The sequence below is a fragment of the Haliotis rubra genome, unplaced genomic scaffold (assembly GCF_003918875.1).
Source record: "Haliotis rubra isolate DU_JTF1 unplaced genomic scaffold, ASM391887v1 Scf405, whole genome shotgun sequence".
Classification (NCBI taxonomy): domain Eukaryota; kingdom Metazoa; phylum Mollusca; class Gastropoda; order Lepetellida; family Haliotidae; genus Haliotis; species Haliotis rubra.
This window is the reverse complement of record NW_025767086.1, coordinates 538,281-553,351: the sequence shown is the minus strand read 5'-3', so window position 1 is coordinate 553,351 and position 15,071 is coordinate 538,281. Positions and strand designations below refer to the sequence as shown.

The 15,071-nt window shown below is 38.8% G+C and overlaps 2 protein-coding genes across 2 annotated transcripts in view; both read left to right on the top strand.

Annotated features, from left to right (window-relative positions):
- The window catches only part of LOC124287704 (probable ATP-dependent RNA helicase DHX34), a 53,555-nt gene extending 51,844 nt beyond the window's left edge, over nt 1-1,711 (top strand). The window contains 1 exon segment of the mRNA XM_046724224.1: nt 84-1,711. Coding sequence (XP_046580180.1) covers nt 84-235 — 152 coding nt within the window. The 3' untranslated portion in view covers nt 236-1,711.
- An 889-nt stretch (nt 1,712-2,600) lies between these two features.
- Nucleotides 2,601-13,961, top strand: LOC124287714. The gene is made up of 3 exons (XM_046724244.1): nt 2,601-2,975; nt 11,718-11,811; nt 13,418-13,961. The coding sequence occupies exons 1-3, from the start codon at nt 2,607-2,609 to the stop codon at nt 13,441-13,443; spliced, it is 489 nt and encodes a 162-aa protein (XP_046580200.1). The 5' UTR covers nt 2,601-2,606; the 3' UTR covers nt 13,444-13,961.
- Nucleotides 13,962-15,071: the final 1,110 nt, after the last annotated feature.

Here is a 15,071-nt window from a genome sequence, read left to right as displayed (position 1 = left end):
TTGACCTGCTTTTTTCTGGAGTCTAGATGATATGCCAACTCTCCCAGCTGTTATGTACAGGTAATATGACACTTATGTTTCAGTGTCTAAAGATGAGGAGGCTGCAGAACGTGAATCAGAACGAGCCTCACAGCTCAACCCTCTGAGAAAGTCCTACTTCTGCCCTGAGTGTGACCGGCAGCTTTCCCTGACTGCAACAGAAATCCTCAAACACAAGAAATCACACAAAGTATGAGAGCTGTCACTAGATTGACCAACAATTTTCCAACAATAGAGATTCTGAAACGCAAGAAATCTCCCAAAGCACAAATATCTCTTGATTGCCTGACAATTGTCTTTGACTGCGACAGAGAAGCATGTGTGTGTGTTCTCTGTTCAAGATGGCAGTGACTTTGAGTGGCCAAAAGACAGGTTAAACTGGATCTCAATTCAAAAATGGCTGCCCCCACATGTATTCCTGGTTAGAATATGCCCACAACAACCTTGTGCGGGCAACACAACAGGTTGGGTGATCTGCACTAGACATTCATTACATAATCAGAAATTTGGTTTCAGTTCATGACAAGCAAAACCTTTCAATGATAAAGGCTATGTCAGATACCAGTGTCATTCAGGAGCTGAAGGACTATAAGAATGAGGACAATTTTTATGGACATACAACTTCTTTATTCTGTATAGCTGACGTCTCGACAAAGATTCGAATGTCGTCAAGCAAGTGGCGAAACGTCGTCTATACAGAATAAAGAAGTTGTATATCTATAAATATTGTCCTCATTCTTCATTCTGTCAACTTCTAGAATGCCAATCAAAGAAGTCATTGAAGGACTTGCTTGTGTTGTTATCTACAAAAGGCTATTCCGACTTCTACAGCTGTGATACTGTATGTGACTATCGAACACTTTACTTGCAGTTTGAAATTTTGTAATGGTAAAGGTCATTAGCAGTCTATGAAATGAGCCAAAAACCCAGCCAGACATCAGGACCATGGGCTGGCTAGCTGTAAATTTAGACCGTCCGTACTTATTTCATACACTGTCATTAGACTTCAAGTGGACTTCAAGTTTCTGAAGAGCTAGCGACATCATAAGCCTGACGTCTGCCCGTAGTTATTCTTTTCAGATTTTATACTTTTTTATATAAATTTCTTTTCAAGCACACGATTTGGACAAATGTATCTAAAGAGGAAACACATTGTGGTTAATCAATATAAAACATGTATGAATTCAGTGATTCGGGTGAGACAAATGTTTGATTTATTGTTTCACAAGTCTTACCAGATATTACTACTTGAATATTTAATGAGTGGGAGTATGGTTAACGTTTAAACGTGCAAATAGTTCACAGTTGTCCCACAGGCCATTGGTTTTTGCTCATATCTATATCTGGCGTTTAAACTGTTCAGGTTACGCGGGTACCAGTCGAATTGCCCCCAGCACATTTGGTCAAATTGCCCTGGATTTACCAAAGATCTGGTGCAATTTGAACAAATGTGCGGGGTCATTTTGTAGCTGGGGCAAATCGACTGGTATCTGGTAGCTGTGACAGCAGTACATTTTGTTTAGACTGCAGGAATGTAATAACGCACAGACATCATACCAATATTTAGAAGAATATTTACACAGAAGTATTCAATACGAACTCTTTTTGTAAACGAAATGAGATTCTGATGTCTTGCGTGTCACTAACATATCAATAAAAATACCTATATAAATGTGTTCCAATCATCATTTCCGTAAGTATAAATTTGAACCAAGTCCAGGGACTCAAAGTTTGAGATATCTACCGTATGTCTCCCATCCCTATATTCTGTGGAGATTTGGGTTTTTAAAGGGAAAAATAGCTCATGCGTATATGGTCAAGTATGTTTAACAATAGTGACCCTTGAGAGCCTTGAATTAAATCCTTGTATTTTCAGAAAAATCTCATCCCTGACTATTGACCAGCAGTATTTCTCAAGCCAGATTTACAACGCCAACTTCAAGGTTGTCGTCCTCGTATCGCGTTTCTGTCAACTACCATCGATTTGAAACACTAGATTTGGATATCCGTTTTAACGATTCCTTATTTTATAATACGACTACCCAAGGAATATCAAAAACGAAATACTTGTAATTGAGACTTTAATCTACTACAAGAGAATGTGTTCAAATATGCATTCCCAAGTTCATGGAAGTCTGACTAATTATAAATAGATGCTGATTTTACAAGATACAAGATAGTGTATTTGGCATTTACCAGTCAGAAAGCACTCACCCTCCGCCGAATGATGCAGGGTAATTGAGAGCTGGCAGACCCAGGTAACCTCTCTTTTCCTTTGTGGCCATTTGATTCTCGCTGATTTATTTGGTCGTGACTGTAAAGTCCGCCTCATGCAGTGATTAGCAGCGATTATGGTGGCATTGATACACAAGATTGCTGTTGTGGCTGTAAGTAGTATAATGGTACATCTTTTGCGAACCTTTCGTCCTTGTTAGACGCATCTCTTTTTGTCAGACCTATACCAAGTGTAGGTAGATCATTTATTAATAACCCCGGTTTCACTAGAGAGGTGGAGCACTCACGGTGTTCATTTCAACAGCAGACGACGACCAAAGCAGACGAGTCCTATGAGACAGGAGACAGGCGTGGATGACAGCCGTACCATGCAGTGTAAACAACTTACACTTCTGTCCGTCTTCTGTCTGTGTCTCCGAAGGTCTGTGGTGTACTGTACCTGTCAGTATAAGGACCACTGGGTTCATGGATCGTATCAAATCCCAACAACGGACAACCAATATTCCAAAGAGCTTTCAGAGATAAGTCTGTATGAGTGCATGGCTAGTTGTTTCACGCACACCGAGGCGTGCCGGTCGTTTAATTACTGGACGAATTCGTCGGTGTGCCAGTTCTTTGAGAAATCCCTGAGTGACAATGACAACAAGGAAGAGGGTACCAATGTCCACGCCATTTACACCGACATGGCCACCATGCCACAGGTAGGTTCACTGTTTCCTTCAGAAATTAACCACGTAACATATGTGATTCCATGCTTCCAACACTTGAACTGTACTGTCACGGCCCCTAACACGTCATTCAGTCCGTGTTATTCAGACTTCCAGATGCCTTAGGAACTGACAAAGCTGTAATTTTGAATATTTGGTCATAATAAGTAATGCTGCAAATAAAAATACACATTCAGTCTTTCGAGCCGTATAAGAAAGGAAATATGTTGTTTACTTCTTAAAGCTCAATATTTTGTCCATACTCAAGATTAAAGACCGTCTCGTTATTCGAGCTCTCAATCCTGGAACGATCCAAGGGCGCATGTCTACATCCTTAGATATTAGGTAGCACTGACAGACCCCCTTCGTGGTAAGACACAGATACATACATATTTTGTTCTATTCATGATTCTGCTAGTACATTAAATACTAATGCTATAGACAATAGTTTCTTGCTTCCCTCTATGAAATATATTTAATATAGAACTGTATTACCCTGAATATATTAGCAACTGTTGTAATACTAGATATTTTAATAGCCTAAATATTAAAAAGCAACAACGCAAAACACACACACACACACACACACACACCTGACCGGAAACACGTAACAACAATGTACTTTTTGTGTTAAACATATACACTTTCATCAAAACCATTGCTGCAGTCGATTAAGAATTATGACAGTTGTGTTCAATAATTAGATCAATGGTGATACGTACTTAGGCCTCATTTCTTTTGATTAGGTAATGCGTTGCACATTTCAGTTTTGTTACCGATGTTATGTATCAAAAAATGTTTCCAACTTGTCTAACATTACACTTTTTGAAGGCTTTTCCCAGGCTTGAATGTTGCAAAATCTCTCCGATAGTCGAGGTACTCTTCGAAGTAGTTATAGTAGGAACATGCTCGACTGTGCTTATAACGTTGTCAAATGCAGACACCAACGGCTGGAGCCACATGAATATTGACAAGGAAAGGAAATGTTGAAGTCTTGTGGAGATTGTCCCTTAAAATGTTTATGCTTACATATGAATAAAAAAAACAGACGAGGTTGTCTCACAAGGCCTCCTTTGTTTCTAGCTCAGACAGGTAAGCAGTGGAAGAGAATGGGCTATTTGATAGTTATGGAACGATATCAGACCGTCGATAAACAACAACTTGAGTTTCTTGCCCATATAACCTTCTTTTGAATTTGCCAGCCCCGGTAGAACTCGGTATTCATATACAGAAAGAAGCACACCTTTGGGAGGTACAAGAACGGCTCATAGTGACAGCTTTTTCTTACCCAAAAGTCAAATTCCAAATGTTACATTTTCAACGAGGAGGCCCAACACTTCACCATAGTCAGATGACACTTTCTTTTTTCTTTGATAACTTGTCCTGAACCTCTGTTCTATATATTTCTGTTTGACACTTGGTCCTGAACCTCTTTTCTATATATACCTTTTCGACAACATGTCCTGAATCTCTTATCTGTTTTATCTGTTTGACAACTCGATCTGAACCTCTGCTATATCTCTATCTGTTTGACAACTCGATCTGAACCTCTGCTATATCTCTATCTGTTTGACAACTCGATCTGAACCTCTGCTATATCTCTATCTGTTTGACAACTTGATCTGAACCTCTGCTATATCTCTATCTGTTTGACAACTCGATCTGAACCTCTGCTGTATCTCTATCTGTTTGACAACTTGATCTGAACCTCTGCTATATCTCTATCTGTTTGACAACTCGATCTGAACCTCTGCTATATCTCTATCTGTTTGACAACTCGATCTGAACCTCTGCTATATCTCTCTGTTTGATCTGTTTGACAACTCGATTTGAACCTCTGCTCTATCTCTATCTGTTTGACAACTTGATCTGAACCTCTGCTATATCTCTATCTGTTTGACAACTCGATCTGATCTGAACCTCTGCTATATCTCTATCTGTTTGACAACTCGATCTGAACCTCTGCTATATCTCTATCTGTTTGACAACTCGATCTGAACTCTGCTATATCTCTATCTGTTTGACAACTCGATCTGAACCTCTGCTATATCTCTATCTGTTTGACAACTCGATCTGAACCTCTGCTATATCTCTATCTGTTTGACAACTTGATCTGAACCTCTGCTATATCTCTATCTGTTTGACAACTCGATCTGAACCTCTGCTATATCTCTATCTGTTTGACAACTCGATCTGAACCTCTGCTATATCTCTATCTGTTTGACAACTCGATCTGAACCTCTGCTATATCTCTATCTGTTTGACAACTCGATCTGAACCTCTGCTATATCTCTGTCTGTTTGACACATAGTCCTGAACTACTGTTCTATCTCTACATGTTTAATACATTGTCCTAAACCTCTTTTCTATATATACCTCTTCGACAATATGTCCAGAATCTCTTATCTATTTTGACACAGGTGTTCGCGAAAAGAGTAAACATATCCTGCCCTACCGTTAGCACTCATCATTCACAAAATGGGCCTTCAGCATTTGTGAAAGCATTTCTGGTGTCCCCCAATTGATATTACTGAAATATTGCTAAAAGCGGCGTAAAACTAAACTCATTCACCCTCACTCACTTAATATGGAAGTATTGTATGCCTGAAACATACAACTTTATGGATGACAACTTCTTGTTTACTGCATTAAGCGACGTGTCCATGTAGATTCTTACACCGTTATCAAGCTTAGACTTTTCGCTTGATTACGATGTAAGAATGATTTCTGTGCACTTAAGACCATTGTGCGTTTAAGGGCACAACAAACGTCGCTTAATGCAATAAACAAGAGTTGTCATCCATAAAGTTGTATGTTTTCATTTTTGAGTCACCAACTTCTAGAAGGTGATGGAACCAAGGGTATGGAGTATTTTTTCGTTAAGTGGAGTTTAAATGATGTATAGAGCATACTGAAGCAAGTATGTTTAACAAGGGATAATGTAAGGTAATGCACGTAACAAAACTCGCTAAATATACTCGTGATCCGGAATGTACCGAGGAACAGCGAGCAGGAGTCGTCTTCAAATGACCAAGCTTCATAGTGGAGAGTTGACCTTCAGACGACCCCTGTTTCTGTGTAGTAGTCAGTAGATAAAAGCAGTTTTCAGAACTAAATTTGCATATGAAAGCACAAGTAATTAGCAACACTCCCACATATGCTACCATTCTTTAGATCCAAGCGAGACTGTCAAGATCAACTAGTGCTATCGATGGGTGCAACAGTAGAGGATTAGTATCAAAATGTCAAACGTCAGAAGCCTTTCAAAAACTATACACAGGTTGCTAATAATTCATAATAATTCATCGATCCCTTCATATTCAAGCTTTGGAAATACGAAACGACTGTCGTTCAGCCGTCTTATACATTAATGTATTCAACAAGGTTAGAATATAAGGTTTTTGTCATTTCTTCTAGTGTTTGCAGTGGTTCTCGATGTTGTAAACAAAGACATAGCTATGACAGATTACTTATTATGGGACCGCCTCCGTGGTGTAGTGGTTAGAGCGTCCGCCCAGAGAGCGGAAGGTCGCGGGCTCGATCCCCGACCGCGCCATACCAAAATACGATAAAATATATATGGTACTTGTTGATCCCTGCCTGGCTCTCGGCATTAATGGGTACAACAAGGACTGGTCGGCTCGGAGTCAGTATAATGTGTCTGAGTGGGGTATTCATCCTTCACTGCGGCATGGTATCTCAGTGGGCTAGCACTATCAAACCAGCTTAAGTCTGGGCTAGTACAAGCAGCCGCACATACATATACACACGCATGACCGTCGTCATATGAGCGAAATATTTTGAAGTACGACGTTAAACCCAATTTCACCTCACCTCACTTATTATGGAAACTCCTATTATCACATGGAAGTTAGATGTCATTGGATATATATATTTTTTCAATATAGGGGTGTGTTGTTGTTGGATCTTACAGCATCCAGAAAAAATCGCGTGCATGTGTGTTGTCACCTTTCTGCAGAGACACATCTGTTGAGTATGTTTGCTTGAAAGCCCCCAACAAGTAACCTTGGTAGGCTGTACGTCAACGACCTGCCAATGCAACACGCTGAGATTGAGTCGCTACCTTTCATTAATCGCTCCGTTCCATTCGTAATTGGGATCGATACACAAATTACACACGAACCTCGTCTTTAACATTATTTGAAACATGTAACTGCATTTTGATTATCTCTTTAACCCCTTGTTGAAGTCATTCAAGCATAACACGGCTAAAATACTGACGTTTCAGGTTTCCAATGTTTGATGCGTATAAATCTTCGTGAGTAAGAAAGGAAGATTGAATGAAACCTGAGCTTTACACTTCTTAAATGTCACGAATTACTCATGACTTGCTAAATATACTCCCCATCAAAAGGTTAGACTCACTAGTGTAAATGTACCCATTTACTTAAGTCAACTGTTCTAAAATAAATTTTGCGAAACTTTCCATACTGTTTAAAGGTACTCTTTACACATGAACTGATGTATTGTAAAACACATTTGTAACGTTGAAAAGATTATTGTCATGAGTTCAATAATTGATGAAACCCAGTGAAAATTGACGAATTCGTAACAAAACTTTACACCAAAACGCAGCTGTTCACATTGCATGATATTTGCACGTTTTACAGCAATTTGATGCATGATCCTCGTGCAATCATCTGCATAAGGTTTTCAGTTGGTTCCCCCAAGTTAGTGGAGAAATTCATCTTCGATGTAACCATACATATATGGGTCATTTTCAAAATTGGTAGTATTTTCTGTCCGTTCCAATTAAAAAAACCTCTGTTAACCTAAAAGGATTTTTTTGTGCTAGAAAACATATTTAGATGTTTACTAGTCAGTAGTTGTGTTATATCATTGGTCTTGTCATTTTGAAACTTATATTTAGCCACATTTTAGGGTTAAAATTGGCAGATTTGCTCTGTCCGGAAGTGACGGTCCTAATATCAATGTTCACAAATAATGTAAATATAAATGCAAATAAACAAATTAATTCATATTATGCCAATTAGGATTGAACAGGCATACTCAATCTGCAAATTTATTATTACTTTAAGAGTTAAGATAGTTTAAGCATGGAATTTTACTGTTCAAAGGAGTTTTGATGTAGTAGCATAAAAACAGTCTCTAGTAACGGTTTGGACAAATAATAGTAACGGTCTGGACATATCTTTAATAAATTTCAATTTTGAAGAATATGTTCTATGGTGTGATAGTAAATTTCTATTTACTTATCTATCTGCTTTAAATATTAAAAACCAAAACGAATTTATCACGTTAAGTTTCTATTTTCTATAAGATCTATAGTCTTTATGAATTATAAAGGTAACGGTTAGGACATCTGTGGTAACAGTTTGGACCAAATGTAGTAAGGGTAAACAACTTAATTGTATTCAAACCTTTAAAGATGTTTTGGGTGTAAACTGTTTTGACTTGAACTATGACATATGTAAGGCTACCATTTACTTTGAACATTGCTAGGTGCTAATATGTTGGCCAAACCTTTGTATTTGATAAATACATGTTATCATCTCACTATTAACAAAAACTAAAGGTATCCGAGTGAATGAAAGAGGTATATTTCGTGGAGACTAATATTGCACCATAATATCAACAGCAAAATGATATCTATGCAGTGGCCTGTGTAGCATGACCATGTGTACAGTATCATAGTTGTTGCGGTACCTTTCAGAATTTAATCTTTTGCAACTTTTTAGAGGGATAACATTTGTTTGTTCCACTGATGTCCTGACCGTTACCAATAATGTCACAACCGTTACTATTCATTCAATTTTCGTTCCCCAGTTACACTCTTCTTTAGATTATAAGTGATTTTCAATCTAGACAGGTGTGTTTTTCTATTCTTTAGAAGCTACAGTTTGTTTTTATTCAAAAGCCTAAATTCATTCACAAGTTTCATATTGATATAACAGATGTCCAAACCGTTACCACAGCATGGAAGAAAACATGTCATATTTGTTACAAGTTACAATTTCTAATACACATTTCACTGTCTGTCCAAAATAGGGTTAGCAGTTGAAGTAAATGATATCATTTTTTCCTTTCATGTTACCTGTTTCTATGTTGAATTAAATTGTTTAAGGTTTATGTCCAGCCCGTTACCATTCCTGTCCAAACCGTAACCACTATTGTCCTAACCGTTACTGGTGTTAATTGACTGCTCTAATTAATTCATGATAATACATGAAACACTTCTCTTGGTTATCTCCCAATTGACAGACACCCAATTGACAGACACCCAGTTGACAGACACTGAACTAGAAGGTTAATTTGGGTAACACCTACGGGTATAATGGAACAGTCTTGTGAGTAGAGCAGGGTGAGCCTGAAACAGGTTCGTTACTGAGAAGTTTGATTGTGGGTAAATAGAACTTTGTCGTGATTAAATGATAAATGATTTCTCTTCTCAAAACTGATTTTACTATCAATTACTATCGAATATGAACACAGGTTTGTCACTGAGAGGTTTGATTGTGTTTATTGATAGAAAAGACCCCTCCCAATAATAGGATATGTACAACAGAAGTTAACTGAGAAAACGTTTTGTTGGAGAGATATAGATATGTACATATTTGAAAACATTCTATTTTGCATTAAATGAGACACCTGCATTGCCATGTAAGATACGATTAATACCAATCAGTGTTCTAATTTTAACAATACTTTCTAAAGATTGTAACAGTTTCTATCTTTGAGTAGTATACAAAAGTCATTGAAGGAAGTAATGAAAAACATTCTCACATCCATGGCCACATTGACATGATTCGTCATTTTTAAAATATTTATTCTAAATAAATCTTAATAAACTGCACTCGTCATATATCTTAATATTGTGTGCAAAACATATAACTTCTTTATTCCATATGAATAATATTTAGGTTCGCATTTGTCTTTCACGTGGATATAAGATTTAAATGATACAACAGTGTCGCAATTTCTAATAGTTAAGCTAATGTTTTCAATATGATGATGCCGACTCCCGTTAGACTAGAAGGGTTATGAAAATAATCTGTTTTATATTGCAGCAATAAAAATTCGAATTACTGTCTTTTCGTCCATCTTTCAAAATAAATAATATAGCTTCAGTTTGTTCCTGTGTTTTTATTTGGAATATTCCATTATAATGTGTAGGTAACAGGTAATAGCTAATCTGTTCACTGAACCGTAGATGTTGTTTTAAGGCGGCTGCGAACTGCCCGTCTGCGTAATGGGAGGACACCCTCCTCTTTATGCTGGTGTCATCAAAAGATGTTCTGGGCTTAGTAGCTGATGTGTATTTTAGACAATTTTACCTGTTGAAAGCTATGTACATAATAATGTTTTAGATAAATGCTATTATTTTGTGGTAAATATATGAAAGATACAAAATAACACTTTCAGGATTCATAGTTTTTACCTTCAAGTTTGATTAAGTCGGTGTAAAAGCTGTGTCTGCCATCTTTAAAAGATTTTATGAATTATATTTCAAAATCCCTCTTCTGATTAAGAAGTGGTACCGGTCAGGACTTTCCCTCACCCTATTAATTACTTATGTATCAATTAAAAGGCCAATTAGTAAATTTGAGCCTGCATGTTTGTATTTTTGAATAATTAAGTGTTTGAGATTTTATTTAAGTAAAAACTAAATCAATTTTCAGGAGTTTGATTTTACTATAATAAAGAATTGAAAATCCTGCCACTTTTGAAAATGACCCATATACATAACACATAGTGAGTGCTTTAAGTGAGTCATAACACATAGTGAGTGCTTTAAGTGAGTCTAAACTTTTGATGGGTAGTACATAAATCTGTATCAATGAATATACCATGAACAGGTTCATGTTTTATGCAGCAAGTACTTAACGTTGTCTCCAAAGACATCCCCCGTGGCGTGTCAAACATCTCATCGTAGGTTCTAATCCCAAGTGTACTTCTTCCGGCTCTACTCAAACATCAAGCTGACGCTATGAAATAACGAAACATCTTTAAACCAAACTCGCTGGAATCGACGAACATCTGGTCTAGGATTGATCTTCGGCAATCTATGTTTGTCGTAAGAGCGACTTAGAAACTGGTGGTCAGGTTTGCTGACTTAGTATCCCAATCGCTTAGATCGGTGCCCATGGCTTCAATCACCGGATTGTCTGGATCATTCACAAACCGCCGTGTTATGGCTAGAATATTACTGAGTGCGGCCTTAAACTATACATACAAACAAAAACAAAAAAATTCGAAAATGTATTGATTACAATACTTGGTTCAATGCGACAATTCGATGCATTGTCACGCATTTTATGTCCACACATTTTAGATGGGACGACAATGTCATATATTGTTTACTTTAACAGTTAGAGTGAGTGAGTATAGTTTTACGCCGCTTTTAGCAATATTCCAGCAATATCACGGCGGGGAACACCAGAAATGGGCTTCACACATTGTACCCATGTGGGGAATCGAACCCTGGTCTCCGGCGTGACCATCGAACGCTTTAACGACTCGGCTACCCCACCGCCCCCTTAAAAATTAGAGGTAGTTTTCAAAGCAACAATTGGTCTAAGTGTATCGTTGTTGCATTCAGTACTTTGAAAGTTTTTGTATGGACGACAAGGAACCAATGTCCGTTTCAAAGCTTGACACAAAGGACCCTACACTACCTTTATCGTCACAATTATATAGTGGAGTCGCCTCACCAACAGCACACTCTAACGAATGCCAATGTTTGGTTTGATGTAGGAGATGTCGGATGTTGTGGGAGGCTGCAGCTTCATCACCTGCAGCGAATCCTGCTACCTGGACCGAAACAACCGACCTCGGTGCAAACTGCCAGGTAGGACACGGGTATTTCCTCCTGAGTATTCAAGGAAGGTATTTATACGTTATAGATGACCGTTTACTGTAAGTTCTTATAACGAGCTGACGGTCAAGGTGATGCGTCATGTAAACTGCGGCACAGAAAGAATATATACTTGAAAATAAGATTAGAACCAAGAGATTACAAGCGTTACCTGCTGTGAGATGTCCATTGATGCATGTGATAGGATGCCCATATCAAATACATAACGTGAAAAGAAGGATGGTGAACGCATATAATTATAAATGAAAACAAGCTGATGGCTGATGACATGATGTAAACTAAAGCAGCATCAGTCTCCACAACTGTCAGCAGAACACACGTTGGTGAAGTTTCTTCCTAGAGATGTACTTGTAAGAAAGTTGATAACCACCCTGTTTTGTTGGGCGAACCTTAACCTTTTTGTACTAATATGCCTTCGTGTGATGTATTAGTACATGAAAGGCTGAAAAACTGAAAGGATCCACTAAATTCCACTAAATTGGATTCCATGTTATGGTATTCGGATTAAAAAAAGTATTCTATAAACAAAACAAAAGACAAATTTGACTTAGCATTGCTAGAGTAAAATTAACTGATTTTCAAAAACATACAATTCCTTTGGCATAAGAAGTACAAAATATACTAAATACTCGGTGCATTACGAAAAAATGTCGTCCTATATTTACAGTAAACATGAGGCTGATTCAATTCGCACACAATCGCTGAAGTTTGTTAAATGCCAAACCTCATAAACTTATGCCACACCTCGGCATGTTGTGACGGCCATAAAGATCGTGGACGTTGAGAACGTGGTTGGTTCCTGGTGTTGCCTGATCAGTTGGTACCGCCACTGCTAGTGATTCAGTCCGTGCTCAACTTGATTCAATCCCTTGTTTTATAGTTGCTACTGTTTTCCCATTTTGGTTCCCCTGTTGTTTCCTGACAAGACAGTCACAAGATAGGTAATGTTTGTTTGATACTAACGGGGGATTCGGCAATATCCCTGCTACATGACGACTGTATGTATACATCAATAATGGAGTCTGGACCAGAAACACAATTGCTGTATGATCACGCGAATCTTACGACAAGCATGGGCTTGATAAGATGTAGCAGGAACGTTTTATAGACTGAATATGAATATGAATTTGAATTTGAACCTGAAGACCTTACCACAATTGGCTTTCAATTTCGACTCTGAATCCCTCAAAATTGTCTGATAATTACTTCCCTCTCCAAACTGGAACAAACTTTAAGGTTTTCCAGTCGAGAAGGTACTGATGATATTTTGCTTACCCTCCTCCCATCCACTGATTCCAGCATCCACACGTATTTAGATATGAGTACACACTGTGTTCCTCTCTTGAAATGGGGAGAGTTTTGAAAGTACGTCAATATGTTACGTGCAGACAACATGGACACTGAACGATGTACATCATGGGGTACGTTACGTGCAGACATCATGGGGTACGACACTATGTTCAGTGCGGACAGTAAGGGCACTGCTCGGTGTACTTCACAGTCCGAGACATTTTTTTCTTGACATAAGCTTTGTAGATTTGTGTGTGAAACTACAATTACATTTTTCCCTTGTGCACAGCGGCGGGTATGGCAGTGGATTATTGAAACTGAGGATAGGGACGGTACTCCTGCCGGTAGATGGCGCCCTACCAAGGTCACGTGATGTCTACGTCAGTTGGATGGATTATCGGAATGTCACACAATTTTGTTGTACATTATATTGTGCTTATACACGACAACCTGCCTCTTCGCGGACCCCTCATCTTGTGGATATAAGTAACATCAAGACGATGCAGTCACACGCGTGTGTATACGTTGGACATTTTTGTTAAACAGTGTTCACTGTATATATGACGTGGGTAGGTCACGTGGTACTGCATGGACCACAACTCACTCTGTATATCTGCGTGGTGACACCTACATCAGGAGTGATCTTAAGCCCTATAACATGTTTTGCTTGTTAAGCTTGTTTGTTGATTTACGCCGCACTCAGCGATATTGGCGGCGGTCTGTAAATAATCGAGTCTGGACCCTATCGTTGTGTTCACACGTGCCTCGGTCAGCGCCGTGCTCGTTGGAATGAGTGAGTGAGTGGGTTTAAGTTTACGCCTCACTCAGCAATATTCCAGCTATATGGCGGCGGACTGTAAATAATCGAGTCTGGACCAGACAATCTAGTGATCAACAGCGTGAGCATCGATCTACGCATTTGGGACACGATGACATGTGTCAACCAAGTCAGTGATCCTGACCACCCGATCCCGTCAGTCGCCTCTTACCACAAGCATGAAGATCAATTCTGACCCGGATCTTCACGGGTCGCTCGTTGGAATGAATGAGTATGTTTCTTTCCAACCTTATTAAGGCAATGGACACCAGAAACAGACTTCACACATTGTAACCAATGGAACCTGGGCGAAGATATTAACCACGGTCCCACCCCATCGCCCTTCATACTGGTTAAGGGGCGGTGGGGTAGCCTAGTGCTGAAAACGTTCGCTCGTCACGCCGAAGACCCGGGTTCGATTCCCCACATGGGTACAATGTTTGAAGCCCATTCCTGGTGTCCCCCGCCGTGATGTTGCTGGAATAGTGTTAAAACCATACTCACTCACTCACTCCATGCTGGTTGGATTTACACAAGTGGTTCACAGCTTCATACGGCGCCTCGCTGGGTTTCCCTTCCACGTTGAGACTTCCTAACCCACCTTGTAATTTGGTTTAAACATATTTATTCATTTAATCATGACGTGATTGGCAAACAAGCATGAAACATGCTTATATCAATGCCGCTCCCTGACAATGATACAGCAGTATTAATAATAATGATATATAGTGACGTACGCATGAACTGGGTGCCAACATAATGGAAATCTACAGCGCAATACTAACGATATTATATGTGTCAATTTGCAAAAGAATCCTTTCAAGGCAATTACACTCACTTTAAAATTTAGTAGCTGAGTCAAGATATCAGCAAGGCACGGCATGTACAATAAAACTAGATAAGGTAAATTGCGAGCATATCTGGAAGATATGATCTAGTAATGTACAGTGATTTACCATGACCTTACCACAGGCCATTGTTGTGGCATTCCTACCCTTTCACAGACCAGAACATACACTTCTGCACTTGGCTGCCGAACATTTTCAGGAGAGTGACATTATTTGCTTGTTTGTTTTTAAAACACACATACACATCTACCTTTTCACAACAAATTGAGTAGCTCCCT